The sequence below is a fragment of the Pithys albifrons genome, chromosome 1, assembly GCF_047495875.1.
Source record: "Pithys albifrons albifrons isolate INPA30051 chromosome 1, PitAlb_v1, whole genome shotgun sequence".
Classification (NCBI taxonomy): Eukaryota; Metazoa; Chordata; class Aves; order Passeriformes; family Thamnophilidae; genus Pithys; species Pithys albifrons.
In genome coordinates, this window is record NC_092458.1 from 7,575,841 (window position 1) to 7,597,245 (window position 21,405).

General features: G+C 41.5%; 1 protein-coding gene across 7 annotated transcripts in view; it reads left to right on the forward strand.

Annotated features, from left to right (window-relative positions):
• SH3KBP1 (SH3 domain containing kinase binding protein 1) overlaps positions 1-21,405 on the forward strand; it is a 227,750-nt gene that overhangs the window by 21,634 nt on the left and 184,711 nt on the right. The window contains exons 1-2 of one of the 7 annotated variants that reach the window (XM_071554103.1): positions 7,404-7,463; positions 8,195-8,280. In XM_071554103.1, coding sequence (XP_071410204.1) covers positions 8,260-8,280 — 21 coding nt within the window. In that variant the 5' untranslated portion in view covers positions 7,404-7,463; positions 8,195-8,259. Of the gene's footprint in view, positions 1-4,601; positions 4,760-7,403; positions 7,464-8,178; positions 8,281-10,560; positions 10,639-17,524; positions 17,638-21,405 lie in introns of those variants that run through there. The other 6 variants (XM_071554350.1, XM_071553835.1, XM_071553921.1 and 3 more) reach the window with 6 other exon arrangements.

Consider the following 21,405-nt stretch of genomic DNA (forward strand, 5'->3'; position numbering starts at 1 on the left):
AAGAGTGTGGGAGCCTGGGTGGATTTCTCCTTGATCCTTTGGGTGAGAGTGAAAGGTGTGAGGATGAGTGGACAGATCCTATGGCTAACAGGTCATTGCATAGTTGGTGTCAGCAACAGAATTCTAGTTTTGTGATCATGAGACTCTTCTTGAGGATGGCTTGGAAAAGATGGGATCCTCCTGACAGGGGCAAAAGCATGTTTGCTAACTATCTTATGAGAAATTCGTGGATTGGGTTGGCAAACAAAATGTGTAGGATGAAACGAATAGTTGGGACTGAAGGAGGCCCTTCCCAAGCAGCTCTATATAAACAAGGAAGTGCCTTTCAGAATTACAGGGAAAACTGTGCTACTCTTTTCTGGAAAGTCAGCATGGCTGGTTGCCTCTATGCAATGTCTGTTTTCTCATGCATATAGCATGGGATGCAAATAAGAGGAATTGCATGTCTACATGCAGTTGCAGTTATGATTTCATTGGGATGTGCAGATGTGATGGGGTAGTTTGTGTGACTGGAGTGCTGCAATAGTTGGATACAGCTCTTTGGGGAAGGACAGACTAGGAAAGCAATGAAGGGGAGTTGATCTTTATGCAGCAGAGCAGCTGAAATGCACAAAACTCTCTGCTATGGGACAGATGTGAGCTGTGATGTGACAACTGTGTGAGCTGTGGGTTAGGGTTAGGACGCAGACCAGTGTGGACAATGTAGTGGTGGGAGTCTCTGCCTAACCAGGAAGAAACAGCTAACCAGGTCTTCTTCAGACAACTGGAGTCTGGTTCGTGTTGTCAAGCCCTGCCCCTTGTGGAGAATTTTAATCACTCTGATACCTTTTGGAGGGACAGAGTTGTTTATGTCCTGGGTTGGGTGTGAGCAACCCAGGAGATTTCTGGAGTGTGTTGTCTGCTGGATCTCATACCTGAAAATGAAGAACTGTTTGTTGATCTGAAGGCTTAGGGTAGCCTTGGCTACACTGACCATGAGATGATAAAGTCCAGGATCCACAAAGGAGAGGGAAAAAGGCAGAAAGCAGGACTTCAACCCTGGACTTGAAGAGGGAAGACTTTGGCCTGTTCAGGGTTCTGAAACCAGTGGGAATATTCAGGGCAAGGTAAACCTTCCCTCAGTGGAAAAGAATGAGGTTAGGGACTATTTAAACAAACTGGCCATGTGCAAGTCCACGGCCCTGGTGTGGTACATGCTGAGGAAGCTAACTGATTTTGGGAGGCCCCTCTTGATCCCTCTTGATAGTCTTTGAAAAGTCATTGTGATCAGGAGAGGTTCCTTAAGACTGAAAGAAAGCAAATGTACCTCCTGTCGTCAGGAAGAACAAGTCTTTCTTTTTTTTTTTTTTTTTTTTTTTTTTTGCTGAGAACTACAGGATGGTCACCCCATGTGAATGTGAACCACTGAAACAGGATGGAACAAATAATCCTGGAAGCCATTTACAAACACATGAAGGACAAGAATCAGGTTGGGAGTAGTCAGCATGGTTTTATGAAAGAGAAGTCATGTGTTAACAATCTGTTAGTTTTCTACCATGACATCACTGGCTTGGTGGGGGTGGTGGTTGTTTGTGTTGACTTCAGCAAGGCTTTTGACACTGTCTCCCATTGCTTGACAGAGTGATGAGGTGCAGACCAGGTACGTGGACTGTGAGGTGAACTGAGAACTGTCAGAAGTGCCAGACTGAAAGGGTTGTGATGAGCAGCACAAGGTCCAGCTGAAGGCCAGTCCCTGGCAGGGTGGATAATGGGTCTGACACTGCTCAGTGCTCAGGAATGCCCTGGATGACAGAGCAGAGAGGACTCTGAGCAAGCTGCCAGGTGATGCAAAACTGGCAAGTGTTTGTCGCACCAGAGGATTGCGCTGCCATTGACAGAGAGCTCAAGAGGCTGGAGAAATGGGCTGCCAGGATCCTCCTGAGCAGAGGGCAATGGCCAGTGCTGCAGCCGGAGAGGAGTAATCCCAGGCAGCAGGACAGGCTGTATCTGAGTGGCTGGAAAGCAGCTTTGTGGAGGAGGCCTCAGGGGTGCTGGTGGACACTGAGCAGACCATGAGGCAGAAGGTTGTGCCTGTGGCCATGGCAGCTCCTCACTGCCTGGGCTGCATTAGGCTGAGTGCTGTGAGCAGGGGGAGTGATGGGATCCTTCTGTCCTTGTCCTTTCTGGTGAGGCTCATGGGGAGTACTGTGTCCAGTGCTGGGCTCTCCAGTAAAAGAGAGAGATGGAGATAGTGCAGTGAGTTCCATGAGGGGCCATGAAAATGGCTGAGGAATTGGAGCATGTGACATCTGGGGAGAGTCTGAGAGAGATGGGACTGTTCAGCCTGGAGAGGAGAAGCCTCAGGGTGTGCCTGAAAGCATTCGAACACTGGAATTTCCTGCCTTTAAGATACTCAAAACCTGGCTGCATAAGGCCCTGAGCAATCTGTGCTTTAGCTGTGTCTGCTTTGAATAAGGGTGTCTGGTGCCTCCCAACTTCAAATGTTTCACAGAATGTTCTTAGTTGAATGGGACCCACAAGGATCATTGAGTCCAACTCTTACATGAATGGCCTGTACAGGTCATTGAACCCACAACCTTGGTGTTATTAACATCATGCTCTAACCAGCTGAGCTTATCTCAGGGTTATGTTGTGTGGTTTAGGTAGTGATTAGTTGTTTGTACTGTACTTGCAAGCTGATAGATAATAAATGAAGTACCACCAGGGGCTGTCCTGGGACATGTGCTGTTTAACATCTCTGTCAATTACTGGAGAAGGCCATGGAGTGCACTCTCTCCAAGTCTGTGGTTGATACCAAACTGGTAACAAGGGGAGGGACCCTAAGGCTAGAGGAACTCTGAATGTCTGACTTGGAGAAAGAATGGAGGTACTAACAGCACCCTTACAGTGCCTACAAGTAGGATATCAAGAAGAAGTTATTGCAGGGTGGGGCAGGAAGACCAGCAGGTGAAAACTGGTGCAAGAATGGTTCCAACGGACTGTGGAGAGAAAACTTTTTTCTTGGTCAGGCAGTGAAGCTGATTCCTTTGTGTGCCTTACCTACTTCTGTCCTTGAGAGGTTCGCAAGACCCATGTGGACAAAGCCCTGAGTAAACTGGTTGACCTCAGAACTGGTCCTGCTTTGAACAGGAAGCTAAACTACAAACCTGAGGTCCCTCCCAGCCTGAGTGACTCTGATTTTTCAGTTGTTTCAGTGATAAATTTTTCATGTCCTGTTTGTCTGCCAGCTTGTAATGTGTGGTGCCACTTTCTCTTTTACTGTTCATTATGTAGTTTAGCAGGCCTCTTGTGAACTGGTTTTATAATGGTTTTGGACTTCACAGAAGAAGCAGTAGTTGAATATTAGAAGCCATAAACTTGTGCCTTGTATGTACCCAAAAGTCAGAACACTGTTTTAACTATGATTTGCAGGCTCTGGAGGAGGGATGGAGATATTCAGCATTGTGACTGTGTGACATTTTGGGGGTGGAAAATAGTAACTCTGCTTTTCTGTCAGCTTAATTGAATTTAGTATGCAGGGCTTTTTATTTAGGCAGAACTTTTTTGCAGTCTGTGGTGTAATGGTTGGCTTCGCTTTGTGAGCTGGTGTTGCCTGTTTGCAGGCTAGAGCTTGCAGAGAGCAGATGCCTGTTACTAGTTCTCATTTTGCTGTTTCGATAGTTGAAGTGCTAAATGTTTGGTGGAACATCCTGGGGCAAAGTTTTCCACTGAAGTAAACAGGACTAAGGTTTTACATATAGAGCTATCCTAGACCTCACCAGTGTGGCCCCTCCTAGTAGATATTTGATGAACCATGAAATATAACTGTGTTTTCCGTATTTGAATACCCCAGGTCTATTATTTTTGATTCTCTGAAGGAATCTTTCAGTCTTTATGACTTCTCTACAGGTTTCTAGGAATGGGGAGACCTCTTGGGAAAAGACAGATACACCATATAATGGTAGCAAGCTTATAATGCAAATCTGATAACAGACATTCAGAGCAGTAGAAGTATTTAATCTTGATCCTCAGATATATAATCACAAGGAAAAGTAAATTTTCCTCCCTTTGGTGAAATCCCATGAGAGCATGTTCATGCAGCAAAGCTTTGCATTTCTGTAGAAACAACAGTGAAACTTGGTGTGATGCAAAAAATTTTTGTTGCATACTTTTTAGGTTGATAGGGATGTATTTAGCAAAGTAGTTGTGGTGGCCTGAGATGCTTATGAATTTGAGAACCTTTCCAGAAATAAAATGCTTTGGAAGTCCCAGGAACAAAAGCTAAAACTTAGTCCAAGAACTAAATATAAACTTTGTAATGCTGCCAGAATAAATACTGCTGAAGCATCACAAATTGATTTCCTTTAAACAGTAAAGACAAATGCATGCTATTTTTTGCCTTAACCATAATGGGCATTCCTGTGTTTTTCACTTTGGCCTTTCTTGTGGCAGTTACCCACATGTTACCGTTACATGTTGCCTGTTTGATGTGCTCTCCTGGTTAGGCTGAATGTATTACTTCCACTGAGAATGTATAATTGCATTGATGTTTTCTTATGCCTTTCAAAGGCATGAAAATTAAATGTAGTTAATAATTATGCTTATGTGTGTTTCTGTTTTAGTGGAGGCGATAGTGGAGTTTGACTACAAAGCTCAACATGACGATGAGCTGACAATCACTGTAGGTGACATAATCACCAATATCAAGAAGGATGATGGAGGCTGGTGGGAAGGACAGCTCAAAGGCAGAAGAGGTTTGTTCCCTGACAACTTTGTAAGAGTGAGTACAAAGTGGAACTGTTCTTGTGTTGTGTGTATAAGTTTTATGTACTGTGCTGTTCAGGCTGAATATCTGTCTTTATATTGTTGCCGTAAAAGTCTGTAAAAAAGACTCCGAGCCAAGTTTTGTAGGAGATAAGATAATGGGCAGGCACTTTAATGAGCAACCCCGCTCATCCAGGAATACATCGACGTGCGTGCAAGCTCTAAGTTCTATAGCTTTTATAATATAACCTATCCAATCACTACTGTCCACATGTCCAGTTCCACCTCTGTCCCCTCCCAGTTCCCACCCCTGTTGAATTGGGGCTGGGGTCGTTGGGACCCTCTGTCTTCATCCACCTCCTCTTCTTCAGCACACAAAGGTCTCTTGGACGCTCTCCAGGGCTTCGGGTCACACTGCTCCATGTTTATGTTCTCTTCTGATGTGCTTTAATCAGGTACCTTGAGGAAGAGACTAAATAGCTGGCAGATCTTAGCTACCTGTTCTGGAGCAGGGGTAGAGATAGAAGGACTTTATGCTACAAGCTGCTAAATATTAATTCACTAAAATCTACAGCATTACATCTACTGTGTTCCTAAAATCTACAAAATATGAAAATTGAAAAATTAAAAAAACCTTTTCAGCATCAATATCATGATATTTCTTAAATCCGAAACCCTGAGATATTGCACATGTATTGATATTGCATATATACATTACAGTGTTCTATTGAGGCAAAGTTACAGAGAGAAGGTTACTTTCTTTGCAATGACAATATAGTTTTGGTATGCAGAAAACAAAAGAAACCACCTCTACTTTTCTCTGCTGTTCAGTGATTATATTTGACTTAGTGAGAACCAAGTGGTTATTCTAAAACAACTTATGTGTCACTGCATTTGAAATCTTTTCTCTTCTCTGTAAGTACTTCTGCGTCTCTGCAATGCTTTCCTAGGTTTTATAGAAGATTTTTTTGCTGAGTATTTATCCCTGGTTAAACTAGTTGAGAATAATTAAAGTGGATTTTTCCGTACAATTGTCTATAAAGTACTTTTCAAAATATCACTAATTCATATTTTGTGTAATGTACCAAATACCTTGCAGTGATCCTTGTTTTAGGAAAGCCATTCAGCATTTTAGAAACATCTCTCTTTTTTTTTTTCCCTGGCATCTGTGTGCACACACATGTCTGTGTATATGAGGCCAGCTATTGGTATCTCTGGGCCTCCTTCATTTGTCATTGCAGACCTAGGCTGTTAATTTCTATAAACCTCAACAAACTTGGCTCTCCATTATGGAAAAGAAAGCAAGAACTACAGTGAATTGCATTAATAGATTTTATGTTAATCTCTTGCTACAGCTTCAGAGGATCTTTGCTACTTTCCCTTTGCTAAGGACAAAAGTGTCTGGGTTTGTGTTGGTTTTTTTTTCTCTTCTAACTGTGTAAGCCTGTTGTGTGCTCAGACATATGCACATAATGAAGTAATTTCATTTTGCTTCACTAGTGCTGCATATGTCGAGGTAATTTGGGAAAGTGGCCTGGTGGCAAACGTGGCCAGCCCATGGCAGGGGGTGTGGGGGTGGACGTGGAGCCTCAGGTGTTGCTGTGGGACAAACACACATCCTAATCCTTGCTCCTGTCCTTGCCAAGAGCAAAGAGCAGCTCTGTGTCTGTCAGGCAGTGGAGATTAGGAGGAAGTAACAGCCTCGATGAGATGAAAGGAGTGGAGGAGGAAAATGGATATCCTGTTTCTTGTTAATCTCTGAAAATCCCTTCTTTGGGGTAGGGATAAGAAGCTATTTTGGTACTCCTTATATATTGGTAATATCTTTCTGTTTGAACTCTAATGAACAGTGAAGTTTTGTGGGACAAATGTAGACTTCCTCTGGCTGAGTCTGCTGCTGATTTTAGGAGGTATTGGATTTAGTGTTCTAAACAAATGTGGCCTATGAATTTCTGTTATGGAAATATAATAATCTAAATATGAAGATTTGCAAGTTCTCCCTCTTAGCACCTAATTTTTAAGGCCTCTTCTTCCCAAAATAACTTCAGTCCTTAGCATCCTGTCACATAATTGAAATATAAATAGCTTTTTCTCAATAGAAAGTTCTAAAAGAACAGTAAAGGGTTTAGATTTTCACAGAATCACAGAATATGTTGAGTTGGAAGGGCCCCACAAGGATCACGAGTCCAGCTCCTAGCCCTGCACCCATTCTCATAAAATATTTCTCCCTGATCTTTCCTTCCTTTCCTCTTTTTTTTTTTTTTAAATCAGCATCCAGAGCTGTCTTCCAAAGAACTGAAAACCACATTGTGTTCAAGCTGAGAGTGAGGACGAATTTAAAGGCAAACATGTCTTTTGTAGCTGAGCATTTCCTCTCTAAATTAGGTAACATGCAGTGGAAGATACAAATTTACTAAAAGTGTAATGAGTTTATGAATCTCTTGAGTGAAAACCTTTATTTTTGTTCCGTTTTTCTTTTGTAAAACTCCTTGTATGTAGAGAGCTGTATCAGACAAAACAGTAGTCCCACTGGAAAGCTGGTTGAGTGCAATCATTCTGCCCAGTAATATTGTAAGTAATTGTAAACTTTCTCTTTTGGTTTTGGAAATCATTTTACCAAATGCATGCAGGGTCGAGCTCACCAGCAGCCATTTCCTGCCCCGTTGCTAATGTGTGTGTCAACAAGGGAATTGAGAGGCAGGGGAGAAGGGATGCCACAGGTGAGTGGTGGACTTGAATGCAACTCCAAATTCCCATTGCTTATTGGAACTGGCTCTAAGAGTAGTTGAGAAAGTTATTCAAAGGTAAAAACAGTTAATGAAATTCTTGAGGTACTTTGCGTTCTACCTTCAAGTGGTGGGAGTAATTTCTTATGGAAAAGAGCTTTTTCTTCCTGTGATTTTATTTCCTTTTGAATAAGTTCATGATGATGTTCCAAATAAACTGTTGGGGTTTGCAAAAATTAAATATTCGGACTGAAATGAAACCATGAAATTAGCATGGTAGAGAGCCCTGGAGGGTCTCTGTTAGCATTTGAGCAGAGATTATGAAAGTGCAGTTTGAAGAAAAGGTATAGAAATCAGAATGGAAGGATTAGGGAAATGCAGTATGTTGAAATGTTTATGAAAAGACAAAAATTGTGTGAAGTGTTACTTAAGAAAATACCCCAACCCCTATTTTTCAAGGGAGTACTAGGTTGTGGATGTGGAAAAGACTTTTGGAGTTGCCTGAAGAAAAAGTGGTCTTAAATTGCTTGGAATAAATGCAAATTAGGAGACCATTGAAGAGGAATTATCTGAAGACAGGTGTGAGAAAGAAAAGAAAAGGGGAGGTAGCAATGATATGTGTGCAGTACATGTGCAGTTTCTTTTTTCAAGGGACTTTCACTATGAATTTGTATCAGAGGTGCTTCCTGTTCTTGAGTCTTCAAAACAACTGCTCTGAATTTTAGGTGTGTTTATACATCCAGCCACAAGACAGACACGTTCGTACCCTTCTTATGCTCTGCAGGTCAATATGCAAGGCTTAACAGAAAAGGTATTTGAAATTTATTCTCTGTTTCTGTTTGCATTACCGAGTAGTCTGCAGCTGTCTGGAAGATTTTGTGTAAGAAGTCTGTCTAAATACGAGAAAAATCATTGGTCTTTCTTTAAGATCTGACTTACCTCTGTCAATTTTTTAAGATATGTAGTTTTGTTACTGGTGGTGAATATATTGTAAGAAATGTATGAAAGCATATCTAGTTGTTGTCTTTTTCCTTTTTCTTTCAATTTTTCGGTAGAGAAATAGAAGTATGAGTGGAGAATTATGTACTGCTCCTGGCTGTTTTCTTTCCTGGTTATGCAGCTGAAAAGGAGGAGGTAGCAGGTGTGATTGCTGTGTTGTTAATTTACATGGCATAAAGTTGGTTTTCAATATCTTTCTAGCTTGAAAACTTCAACTTGAATTCCATGCTCTGCAGTGTAAAACTGTGTTTGTAAGCCTGACAGCGTCTGAGACAGATAGATTTTGGTGATAGCAGATGGAGGTGTAGAAAGCAGGAAGCTGCTGCAGAGCTGTGCTTGCTGGCTTTAATTGTCAAAGCAAATTCTCTGTGGGATTGAGTAGTGTTATACTGGTAAACTGAATTTACTGCATGTGACAACCTTAAAGCTTGTCCATACCCCAAAGGACTTACCAGTATTGCTAGCAGAGCTGGGGAGGTAAATTTATTTTAAGCAAGTGTAGTGGTAGTTGTTTTTGAAATTCTGGTGCAAAGCTTGTGTTTGAGAATCAATGAAACAGGACAGGGACCTCGTGTAACTGCACGGCTGCCTCGGGTCAGAGCAGTAACCTGGAGCAGAATACAGTCTTTAAATAGTGCACAATACAAACTTTATCAAAATACAGTCTTCAAATTAGTTACAGGATGTCTGGAATGTTCATGCTGAATCATAGGTATGTGGCAGAGATTGTTATCTGTTGCTTGTGATTTAATTTTCTTCTTTTCTCTGTATTTTTTTGTTTGTTTGCTTTGAATCTTCACAACCAGCCAGAAGTTGCAAGGGACTGTGAGCAATTCCTTGCTGAGACTCCTGTTCTTGTTACACATCGTTACCCATCCCTGTTAGTGTTTTCATAAAACCTTTCATAAGACTGGTCCTGTGCACATGCAGAGGCCCTTTTGCAGCCGTAGTTTGGCTCCTGGGAGGTAAAGGAGAATATTCCCCATATCCCAGAACACTTTGGTTCCTGCTATGCTTTCTGCTTCCCTGGCCCTCCCAGCTACTGCTTGGTACCTGTGAAGTCAGAGAACCAACCATCTCATGTTGTCCTGCTGTCCTTTTTTGCCAGTGGCTTTGGCATTCTCTGACACCTCTGTGACTTCCTCCCTTTTCTGTGGGGCTGTAGGTTCTTATTCCTTTCACTGCTCTCCTCAGTACTCTGGATACTATTAAGTGTCCCTTCCAACTCAGAGTATTTTGTGATTCTGTGGAAGTGGTGGCAACAGCAGAGGCATGGAAGTTACATATGTGCAGACTGGGGAAAGCAGTGGTGTTTCTGTTTGTACTTGAAAAGTTAACTTGCTTAATGGCTCGGTGAATTGTTATGTTGGGGTTTTTTTGTTTTGGGGTCTTTGTTTTTTGGGGTTTTTTTAGCATAATTTTCAGGAATTTGCGATTCAATTACTGACTTTTTAAAAAAAAAATCTTTCTAGAATACTGTCTCTGTGTTTAAGGAAATATTTTACTTTGTGGAATCCTAACTGCTAGGTTTTCTGGGAATGAAAGCCAGGAGGACTACCTTCTTATTCCATGTTCTGGGTATGGCCATTAAACTTGTTATCCTTGCACTGAAATCCAAGAGAATATAATTAGTGAAAGAAACTCGGATCAGTTTCATCATGTGAAAATGTTGTCTCTGAGCTTTTGTTTCAGTCAACAGCAATTAAGATTTTGTGGGGAGAAACATAACATCAGGGATGTGTTGTTGTTCATTATTGTTGCTGTTATTGCTCTCACAATGGTAAAAGCAAAACCAAAATCTTTCTCCCTCTCCCAGCCCATCCCCTCAAAGACACAGATCCACAAGATGGTCTTGTGGCAGCCAATAGTCTTTGACTTGGCTGTGTTCACTCTTACAAGGAGCTGAGCACAGAGAAGCAGCAGCACACTGGGCTGTCCTGCATGCCCAAGGCATGATTACAAATGATGTCACACCTCAACCTGTTCCTCTGCATTCAGAGGGGGTGGGAGAGCTCCCAGTGAGGCAGCTGCCCTGCGTGTTTGCCTGGAAGTGCTCTGAGACTCCCTGGCAGTGAGGGAGGCTCTTTCCCAATCCTTGTGAAGGGAACTGGGGATCCTCCAGCCGGATGGGAAGGGTGCCGTGCCCATTGCCGTCAGCAGGATGGATCCCGTATGTTCACCGTGGGGCACGCGTGGACTTGGCTGTCTCGCGGTGATCAGTTGGTTGGATATGTTTTGGGGGCAGGCTTTGGGAGGGGGGCACTTGGAGCAGAGTGGGGATGTGGAACAGAGAAGAGAAATGGTTGTGGTTTAGGGCTGTCAGCTGCTGGATGTGTTGTGGGAACCAGCTCAGGAACATTTGATGAAGTATGCAAAAGTAAGAGGGGTGTAAATATGTGCAGCAGTCGTGTATGAACACACAGTAATGTGAAGCTTCAGTATTAAGGGTTTTATTAGTTTTTAGTGACTAGTACATTAATTTCAAAATGTAACCTTCTGAAAAGACAGTGGCTTATTTGTAACTATATATTAATATTAATTCTCCTGGAGAAGAGGAGGCTCAGAGGTGACCTCATCACTGTCTAGAACTACCTGAAGGGAAGTTCTAGCCAGGTGGGGGCTGGTCTCTTCTCCCAGGCACTCAGCAATAGGACAAGGGGGCACGGGCTTAAGCTCTGCCAGGGGAAATTGAAGTTGGATATCAGAAAAAAATTCTTTCCAGAGAGAGTAATCAGGCATTGGAATGGGCTGCCCGGAGAGGTGGTGGTTTCACCATCCCTAGAGATTTTTAAACACAGATTGGACGTGGCGCTGAGTGCCATGATCTGGTAAATGGACTGGAGTTGGACCAAGGGTTGGACTCGATGATCTTGGAGGTCTTTTCCAACCCAATCGATTCTATGATTCTATGATGGAAGTCCAGCCATGGATCCAACTCTTTCTGTGGCAGGGGCTTTGAGCTAAATGGTCTTTAAGGTCCCTTCCCCTACCCATTCTATGATTCTATGAAATTTATGATTTTGAAAACAAAATACACTGCTTTTCATCCTTTTTATGCATTGTAATTGCTGATGTTTAGAAACTTTCTTATTTAAATACACATAATACTGTTTTACTGATAGAGTTTAGTGTAGGTAGTATAAATTAGTATACAAAGGAGATTCCACTATTTCCTCTTCTTGTTCAGGTTTGTCTTTGGTATTCTTAAGAAAACCTCAGTAGAGTATTCCTGTTTAAAATATGCTGTTTAAATTGTTACTTACAAAAAAAAAAATACACACACACCCCCCAAAAAAACCCCAGCAACAAAACAAAAAAAAATTGGGCCTAAAAGGGAAACTAAAGACTTTCCCCCCTCCCCCCTTCCTAAAGCTCCAAACTATGAGAAGGATCTAATCAGAGATTGAAACAAGGGCTGAATGTGCTATCTAGAAGTTATCTTTTCAAAGGTGTAACTTCTTTGGGGCTATAATATCGTAATTCTTCAAAGTAACTTCAATTTCTTCAGAGATGGTTATATATTATTATTCAAAGTGTGTGTTATACAGAGAAGTCAATGTGGTTATGGGAACAGCCTCTTAAAGTAGGTTCCATAAGGATTTGTAGAATTGGTAGGATTAGGTGGTTGATGGTGTTTCTCCAATCTAGTTCTAAAAGGTTGGGACACAAAGAGAGGGTGTCCTAAATTTATACTTTCTCTTCCCTGAAATCAGTTTTTTCTTTTTTTCCCCCCCTCTGGCAGCTTTACAAGCTCCGGATGTTTTTATTTTCCCTGTAGATTGTGTGTGGGTGGGTATGTTAGTAATCCCTGTATTTTGGTCTGATTCATTTTCACACTTGTGCTGGCAATTGTTTTACTGTTGGAGGAGGCTGCTGTGAGAAACTCTTCTCTGTAGGAAAATCCGTAGAGGTGCTTAGCAGCATTTTCATACAAATGTCTTGCAAAATGTACTTCTTCAGTCTGGGATTTAAAGAGAGTACAGCTGTGTATCTGATTTTTCCTGGCAGGACCAAAAACCTCATTAAAATTTCTAAAACACAAGCTCTTAGAAAATTGAATGGCAGTTCAGTCCCACTGCTTTGAATCTGTCGTGAGAGTACCTGTCAATATTTCCACCTTTTCTGTAATTTAATTACAAAGCCTTGAGATAGATTCCCTCAACTTTTAGGAATCAATGTTTTAGGAAACATCCCTCAATGTTTTAGGAAACATTATCTGATTTTGATGCTTTTAATATTTGTTTGCCAAAAAAGGGCATGACAGAAACAGTACTCTGAATGCCTGTGGTGTACCTGCAGCATTTAGTAATTGTGATTGTGAAGGGCTGTACTACAAGTTAGTCTGCCAGACAGTCCACTCACCCCATTATAATGATGCAGCCCATGTCCTGACTTCATCTGCTAGATGCCTTTCTGTTTGTATTACTCACCTTTTCAGTAATAGTAAGTAAGAATGAAGATGAGAGCAAGAGGGACATGTAGGAAAAAAGAAACCTATGAAGGATTGTAATACTATCTGCTCTAACTGCTGCTGTCATGACTTAATGATACTGTTTACTTCTGATCAACCACTCTTAATTTACTAATAGTAAATATATGTGCATATGTAGGATTGTTTAGTAGTGTTGATTTTTAATTTATTTGGATTCTCTCTGTTGTGTTTGGTTTTACTTCTAGGTACAGAAGTGCTGTTTTTTTCTGAAGTATCATGTATAGACCATTGAACAGCTTTCATGACAAACTCTTTGCACATTGGAAGTGATGTTTGAGTAATTAGGCATCTTTGTGTTCTGTGTCTGTAAGTGCTGCAGTTTCCTCCTAGAATCTTTTGGGAGATATTTGGGAAGGCAATGGGGAACACAGTCCTTAAAGGGCCCAGTGTTTCCTTCCATCACCTTATTATTTACTCCACTAGAATTTCACTGGCACTATTAGTAAAATTGCAGTAGGACTGAGTATATTAGAACAGTTTAGGTTTATGATCAGAGAACATGCTGTTCTCTTCAGAGTTGGAAAGAGACGAGTGTATGTGAGTCTCTTAATCCTCATTTTTTGGCTTTGTTACAACCATATGAAATATATTATTGTATATATATAGACACTCTAGTTATTTAGTTACCCTTGGAAAAGGCAAAGGTAGGAGTGAACTACATCCCGTAATAGGATGAGTTATAATCTCTGACTTCAGACTTACTCAGTGATGGATACTTAGTGCTGATGTGATGGGAGGTGCTGAGGGATGGAAGGCAAGAAACAACTAAAACATGCATTTTTAAAAAACAACATTGGTACCTCCTGGCCAGGGAGGAGGAACAAAGCAAACCTGTGATCTTTACAGAAGGTGGTAATGACTTCTGCTTTTATTGATTTCTTTTTTTTGACTGGGAGAAATAAATGCATCACAAGTCACTCAAGATGGTGCAGGGTGTTGAGTTGGATGTATTTGCTGCTTCACAAAACCTTGGTTTGTCCATTTTCCACTTCATGAGGACTCACTGCACCTTTTGAAAGATCAACTCTGTACTTGTTCTTCCAGAGAACTTGCAGTCAGCTTCCCAGAAGCAATAAACCAGTATTATCAAAAGCCTGATTAAAAACACCCTTCCAACAGAAACTGTCTCTAAAGCAGAAACTTCTTTTATAACTTTCTTAATTGATTAAGGTTACAAGTTATTGCCATTATTTCAGCAGGTTCATGATAACCAGCCTAGCTAAGCCTTGGTTTCCCTATTAAACATGCTTTGATGTGTTTAGGCAGCCTGACTTATCTGTCAGTATTTACTTATTAATTGAAAACGTAAACCAAATGAAAATATTTTTTAACCTTGTGGTTGAAAATGATTCTCTTCCCACTTCAAGCCAAGAGCATCATGACATTTAGGATTCCTTTTGCCACCTGTGTTTGTCAGCTTTTTAATTGCTTTAAGGTTTTGTTTTCGTTTCTTTTCCCTTGCCCCAGGCTTCCTTATTGTGCTGCCCCAGGGCCTTGCCTGCAGGTGACCTGTCCTGCTGCTCACTGCTGTCACCTGATCTGCATTGCATGGCCCTGGCACTTCAGGGACGTGGCTCACACTGTCAGCAGCCATTACTGAGTCACTTGCCCAATGCATACATAAAATTGTAGGTAGAAGAAGGTAAAATTCAAATCTTCGTATTTTCTTTATGTTTCCCAAATGTCCTATGTCTCAATTTTACTGTACTTCAAGTACAAATGCAAAATGTAATATCTTCCTCCTTTAAAAGTCCTTCTAAAATGACCTCAGTTATTCTCCTTCCAGGATTGAATTACAGAAATATGCCTGTAAGTCGGAGCTACCACATTAACTATCTTGAATACAAAATGTCTGAAATTCTTCCACCAAAAAGCTGAATATGTGTCTCAGTGTAGCTTTCAGGAAACTTTTTAATGCTTCACTTTACTGTTAGAAGAGCCTAATTCTAAAACTTAGTTGAATAGTTGCTATATAATTCATTTCATGAAATAGAGCTCTCATATGTGGAATTACCTGCAAGGTAGCGTTGTGCATGTACAGAAGGACATATGCTCAGGTTTTTTCTTCTATTCCTACTCAACTTTTTAATTTTGTATCCTTCAGTTGACTGATAATGCTCTGAGCTGTGGTACTGTATTTACCTTTCTTTGAGGGATCTGTCCCTTCAAACTGAGAGCACCCGAAGGAAGGCCTCTGGTTGTGCATTTCAGTTGATCAGTTTTCATTAACAGATTGTTAGAATTAATGACAGTTAGCACAAGAACTGGTCTATTACTGATGTTTTGTAAAAGTATAGAATGCTAAAGACAAACTAGAATCTTGAAAGGAATTAGGATATGGGTTAGCTTGCTGTAAGATATCACCAGTATCTTTCTCTGCAGAAGGAATGATCGTATGTACTTTGAAACCTCCTTTCAGTAGTTCATGAAGCTGCTGGAATGACTAGGAGGATACAACCATTTACATGCACCAGTTCTTGTGGGACTGAACACTGTATTTCTTAGTCCTTAATTGCTCTGTGGTTCCGCATGGAAAACTTTCCAATTTCTATATTGCCAGCTCACGTGATTTTGTAGGTCTTTTGAATTTCTTCAGCCTATCAGATGCTGTGAAAGTTTTTTAGAGACTTTAGTGAAACTGGTGGACATCTGAGGAAAATTCTCAGTAGTGAAGGGAGAGGAATGCCTCATTAAACTGTAAAATAAAAGCTCCTTTTCAAACTATAGTCGTTTCCCAGGTTTTTTCAGCAATACATACATATATGTGTCCATGCATTAGGCATGCATAATGTATGTGTGTTGTATGCAGAAAGTAAACACTGGGTCTAAAACTGGAACATACAAGTTAAGGTATCAGAAATTATTTTTAAAGGGACTTCTGTTTTCCAAAATAAAGAATGGAAATTTATTCTCTGGTATCATCCGTTAATTCAACCTTATTTTACTCCACTAAGCAATGGTATGAGGGTGAGAGTTTTTACAAATAAGTAGAATGTGTGCTGCTTGTCCCTCTGAACCTTGGCGACACTTGCAGTGATGCTCTGGAATATTGACCCCATTTCTTTTTGCTGGGATTTTTACCACTGCATTGTTTCCTTAGTGAATATGCAGATATTTAGAAAAGGGTAGTTTTTGCTGGGTCTCTTTAAATTGAGTATACTGTACTCCCCATAGGGGTTTTTTTAACATTCATGTGTTTCCATTAGAAGCTGCTCTTCTCTCCCACTTCCCCACCCCACAGCTTCTGTGTGGGCTTTATTTTCTCATGAAGCTGAACCTGGGTGTACAAGTTACAGGGTTGAAGAACTCTTTCAGGGCTTCCTTGCTCACGCCTGGAGTCACTTGTGTGTTGGTACCTGCCTCTGATCTCTGTGTCATGTCCTTCTGCTGTCAAATTGCAGTGCCACGACGCTGAGCACCATAAGGAATGAGAAAAAAGTATTTTTTATACCTGTGTCAGAGAGAAGTTTTTATTTGACAACTGGTATATTAGTGGAGGCTTCCTTGGTCGTGCCTTTGACTGAGCCTGTCTGTACTAAAATGAGATTCTCAAGTCCTACCACTGAAGAATGTATGTGGAGGGATAGACAGGGAGGTGGGATTTGAGTTTTAAGAGCCAGCAGCACCAGCATTTGCTAATGAGTGCTAACAGATTTATTTGTTTTCTACTGATGCTTTCAAACATTCATAAAGTGAAGACAGGATTTACAGGGAGAGGCTAAATTACTGTCTCTTACTGCATTGCCTTGTTGGAAAAATTGACTGGGCTCCCAGACTTGGTATCCCCTCTTTCAGATCTGACAACAAGCATTGAAATGAAAGATAAATACTGGCTACAGGCAAATTATTTTTATTATCTGGTTAGACGAGAGAAAAGGGAAGTTTGCATCACTGGAGCATGATACAGAATAGCAGGGGGAGACCTGAACTTGAAACAGCATTCTTGATACTTGGTGTTGCCATTACAGTGACACCATCATTTTATTGAACCTCTTCTCAGAGTGGCAAGATTTTGCATTCCTGCTGCTGTCTGGGAAATGCTGTAAGCAGGACTTGTGAAAAGGTGTCACATGATGCAAAGATACAAAGGGTAAGATAATACAAACCCAAAATGTTCTTCGTAGACATTATGGACGAGCAGCCTGACTTGTGCTAGGCCTGTGCATGTCCTGCTTTGGTGTACCATTGTTGTTTCCTGGTTATCAGAGTGTCAGTGTAGTGTATTGCCAGAGAGCTCCAGCTATGCAGCAGCTGTACAGCAAAGCTTTGCTTCGGGGCCGTCCAGTAAAACCCTGCACAGGAAGCAAACAGGCTGTACTAGTAAAAGCTCAATCAGTTAAACCAGTTTAACTAGTTTAAGGCAGTGGTAGGAGCTTCTGGTGGTTCAATTACCAATCACACCTGCTAGTCTTCCTGCTTCAGCTACGCTTGTAGAAGTTTACAAGTAGGTACTACTTTAGGAAATTCCACTTTGGTTGTTCAACATACATAGCACATTGTTGCATTGCAGTCTTCTCCTTTTTTCCTTCTTCTTTTGTATAATCTTTTTCCTCTCCTCTCCAAGGAATTTGCAGCTATGCTTCTTGGTTAAATGTACCTGCCCTTGGATACTGATATATTTACTGCACTCTTGGAAGAAAGAAGTTTAAGGTTTGAATTCTCTAAGTGGAAGAAACAGTGAGTAGTTCATATTCAGATTTTATTCTCAAGTGAAAGAGCTAGAATGAATAATAGCAGCTATGTGATCTTTGCAAGATAATAGGACAGAATTTAAGATCCAAATAGCTATTGCTTTTTCATAAAACAGTAGCATTAACTGTGTTTATGTATTCAACTGTTAGCAGACGAGACAACTGGAAAGGAGTGATTGAACAGTTTCTCTAGCATTCTTTTAAAGGAAAGGGATACCTACTGGGTATCTGGAGAAGCTTTTTGAAGCTGAACCATAGTAAGCTAACTCCACTGTACAGCCCATCACAGGAAGTGTGGCTAAGGCACCAAATGACATTGTTTAAAATGTTAATGAAGTATTTTTCGTGCACTGCAGAAACCGTAATTATGCTACACAAAACCGAAATTGTGTTCAGGGTTGTGCTGCCTTGCAGCTCCACTCTCCTGGGTGCACTTGTGTGCAGAGAGCAAAGCTGTACAGCTGCACTGGGTTAGATTGCTTTCATGCAAGAAGGAAGGATGATGTGACAAAGCAAAGTTTGAGGAAGCTAAAGTCTGACCAGGAAAGAACCAGAATAAATAGGAAAGGACATGGGAGAAATGGGCATGAGAAAACCCATATAAATTCAGGCATCTCTGACAGTGTCAGAAAAAGGAGTGCTCTAATATCTGGCAACTCTGGTGGATACATGAGAACATTTCTAGAACGTGGTTCACATCCTGCTCCTAGGCTGTACCACTTCCTTCCCTTTGCTCTTTCCAGCTTAACCTATTGGAAACTATTCTCAGAAGTTATTCAGCATACCATCTATTCCTGGGTTTAGGAAAGGTACCTTGGGTATTGTTCTGCCACACTGCCTTGTATTAAAGCTTAATGTGGACAGATCATGATTTTTGCCAAACCCTCGGTAATAGCATCGTTCCCCACAGGAAAGTTGGATGCTCTTATAATATACGATCAATCTTTTTTTCAGTGTCCCTGACAGGCTGTATATATATATTCTAAAAACTACATTTTAATCTGCAAGGTGGTGTTTTAGTTAATCATGTAAGAAATAATGAGTGTTGGAATTGCTTGAATAGTTGTTTTGCATGGCTTAATTTCTTTTCCTTGCCCTCATATAAATGCTTGATCTGTGTTAGGATTGATCGCAAAAGTAAAGATAATTTTATTTGCAGTGTTTTGGGTTTGGGAGACCTGTTTTATTCTGTCAAAGGTCATTCAGTAACACTAGGTCATATTTGTTTCCAGTATAAAGCATTCTCTCCTCTCTCTGTCATTTCTGCAACCCAGTCTGATATCTGAAAAACAAATCTTACTTTCATTCATACATCATAAAGGTCGTGTAGACAGATCTGATATAATGCCTAACCCAGAAGAAAATCTCTGAGGAGATTAATTCTAGACAAGAAATGGATTTTATCAGAAGGAACCTTGGGGGAGGCTCCTGGGGAGCAGCAGAAAGCAAAAGTCAATCATCTTTTCATGAAGGAAAAGAAGGAAAATTTGGGGAACTCAAGCCTCATGCTGACCTCCTGAAAGTAATTTCCAAACCTATGAAGGACAAGGAGCCGGTTGGGAGTAGTCAGCGTGGATTTATGAAAGAGAACTCATGTGTTAACAATCTGTTAGTTTTCTACCATGACATCACTGGCTTGGTGGGGGTGGTGGTTGTTTGTGTCGACTTCAGCAAGGCTTTTGACAGTGTCTCCCATTGCTTGACAGAGTGATGAGGTGCAGACCAGGTAAGTGGACAGTGAGGTGGACTGAGAACTGTCAGAAGTGCCAGACTGAAAGGGTTGTGATGAGCAGCACAAGGTCCAGCTGAAGGCCAGTCCCTGGCAGGGTGCCCCAGGGAGGATAATGGGGCTGACACTGCTCAGTGCTCAGGAATGCCCTGGATGACAGAGCAGAGAGGACTCTGAGCAAGCTGACAGGTGATGCAAAACTGGCAAGTGTTTGTCTCACCAGAGGATTGCGCTGCCATTGACAGAGAGCTCAAGAGGCTGGAGAAATGGGCTGCCAAGATCCTCCTGAGCAGAGGGCAATGGCCAGTGCTGCAGCCGGAGAGGAGTAATCCCAGGCAGCAGGACAGGTTGCATCTGAGTGACTGGAAAGCAGCTTTGTGGAGGAGGCCTCAGGGGTGCTGGTGGACACTGAGCAGACCATGAGGCAGAAGGTTGTGCCTGTGGCCATGGCAGCTCCTCACTGCCTGGGTTGCATTAGGCTGAGTGCTGTGAACAGGCAGAGTGATGGGATCCTTCTGTCCTTGTCCTTTCTGGTGAGGCACATGTGGAGTAGTGTCCAGTTCTGGGCTCTCCAGTAAAAGAGAGAGATGGAGATAGTGCAGTGAGTTCTATGAGGGGCCATGAAAATGGTTGAGGAATTGGAGCATGTGACATCTGGGGAGAGTCTGAGAGAGATGGGACTGTTCAGCCTGGAGAGCAGAAGGTTCAAGGTTATGTTATTGATGTGTCTGAATACATGATGTGATGGAGTACAGACAGTGGAGCCAGAATCCTCTTGGCAGTAGACAGTGAAAGGAGAGACAATGGCTATGAATTGAAAAGTCATTTAAGTGTAAGAAAAAATGTTTTATTGTGAGGCTGGCCAAACATTGGAGCAGGTTGTCCAGGGATGTTGTGGTGCCTTCATCCTTGCATGTCATTAAAAGCCAACAGAATACAGCCTTGAGCATCCTGCTCTCACTGACCATGCCCTGAGCCAGTGGGTTGGATTTAGCAATCTGCAGAGGTACCTTCCTGCCCTCAGCCTTTCTGTGGGTCTGGAAAAGCAATTAGTTGGATCACAGTACTTTGGCTATATAGGGATCACTCATCTCTAGAGGAGTAAACAGGAGTGTCAGTTGAAGTATGGGGGATAAGACACCTAGAGACTGTATCCTGAGAGCAAGTGATGCCTTTTCTGTTCAATAAAGTAAAGTGTTGATTTAGTTTCCACTTCCATTTATAATGACATATTTTTTCTTTCAATTGGCAACATGTTTCACACTGCAATTAAAAATATGATGTTTTTCCCGGTGCTTATATGCACATGTACTTATGCCAGGAATAAAGAAGGAGGTTTCAGCAGCATTATGAAATTGTGAAACTTGAAGCACTTGAATAGGCTGAGTGAACTCCGGTGCTTTCAGCTGATTTTTTTTAAAAAAGTAAAACCTAGCTTTCTGCAGGCCATACATTTATGTGCATCCCTTTTCCTCCCTCCTTCTTCCTTCCCATGTGCCACAAGTTCTGAAGTGACCTTTAACTGTGAAGAGGTGAATTGTTAATTTATTACAAGTTCTAAGTAACCCTTTGTGAAAGTAGGCAGCTACAGAGAGTATCCACATTCTCTGCAGGACAGCACTGCAAACTCAAGACTTGTCCGATGTAGAAGAATCCAGGGGGAGAAGAATGGCTAGAGGTAACTGCTGATAAAACTTGTGTACAAAGAAATGAAAGTATCAGAGTGATCAATCTGTTACTCTGAGTAGCTTTGAATTACTGAAAGGGGTGGGTGGGAAGGTAACTGATTACCATGTGTGTGAGTGTGTATGTATGGGTTGGTTTGTGAACGAGAGAGCAAGGGCACGAGGTGAGTTTGGAAAACATCTCTTAGTTCATCCTCTTACTCTTGCAGGCTCCGTATTTTACATTTATGAAGATTCATTGTGGTGTTTGGGGGTGACAGTGGGTCTGTGGGTCCTCTGATGTCTGAGGGAATTGATGAGAGAATTGATCTTAAAGAGTTCAAGGAGTATCCTTGAAAGA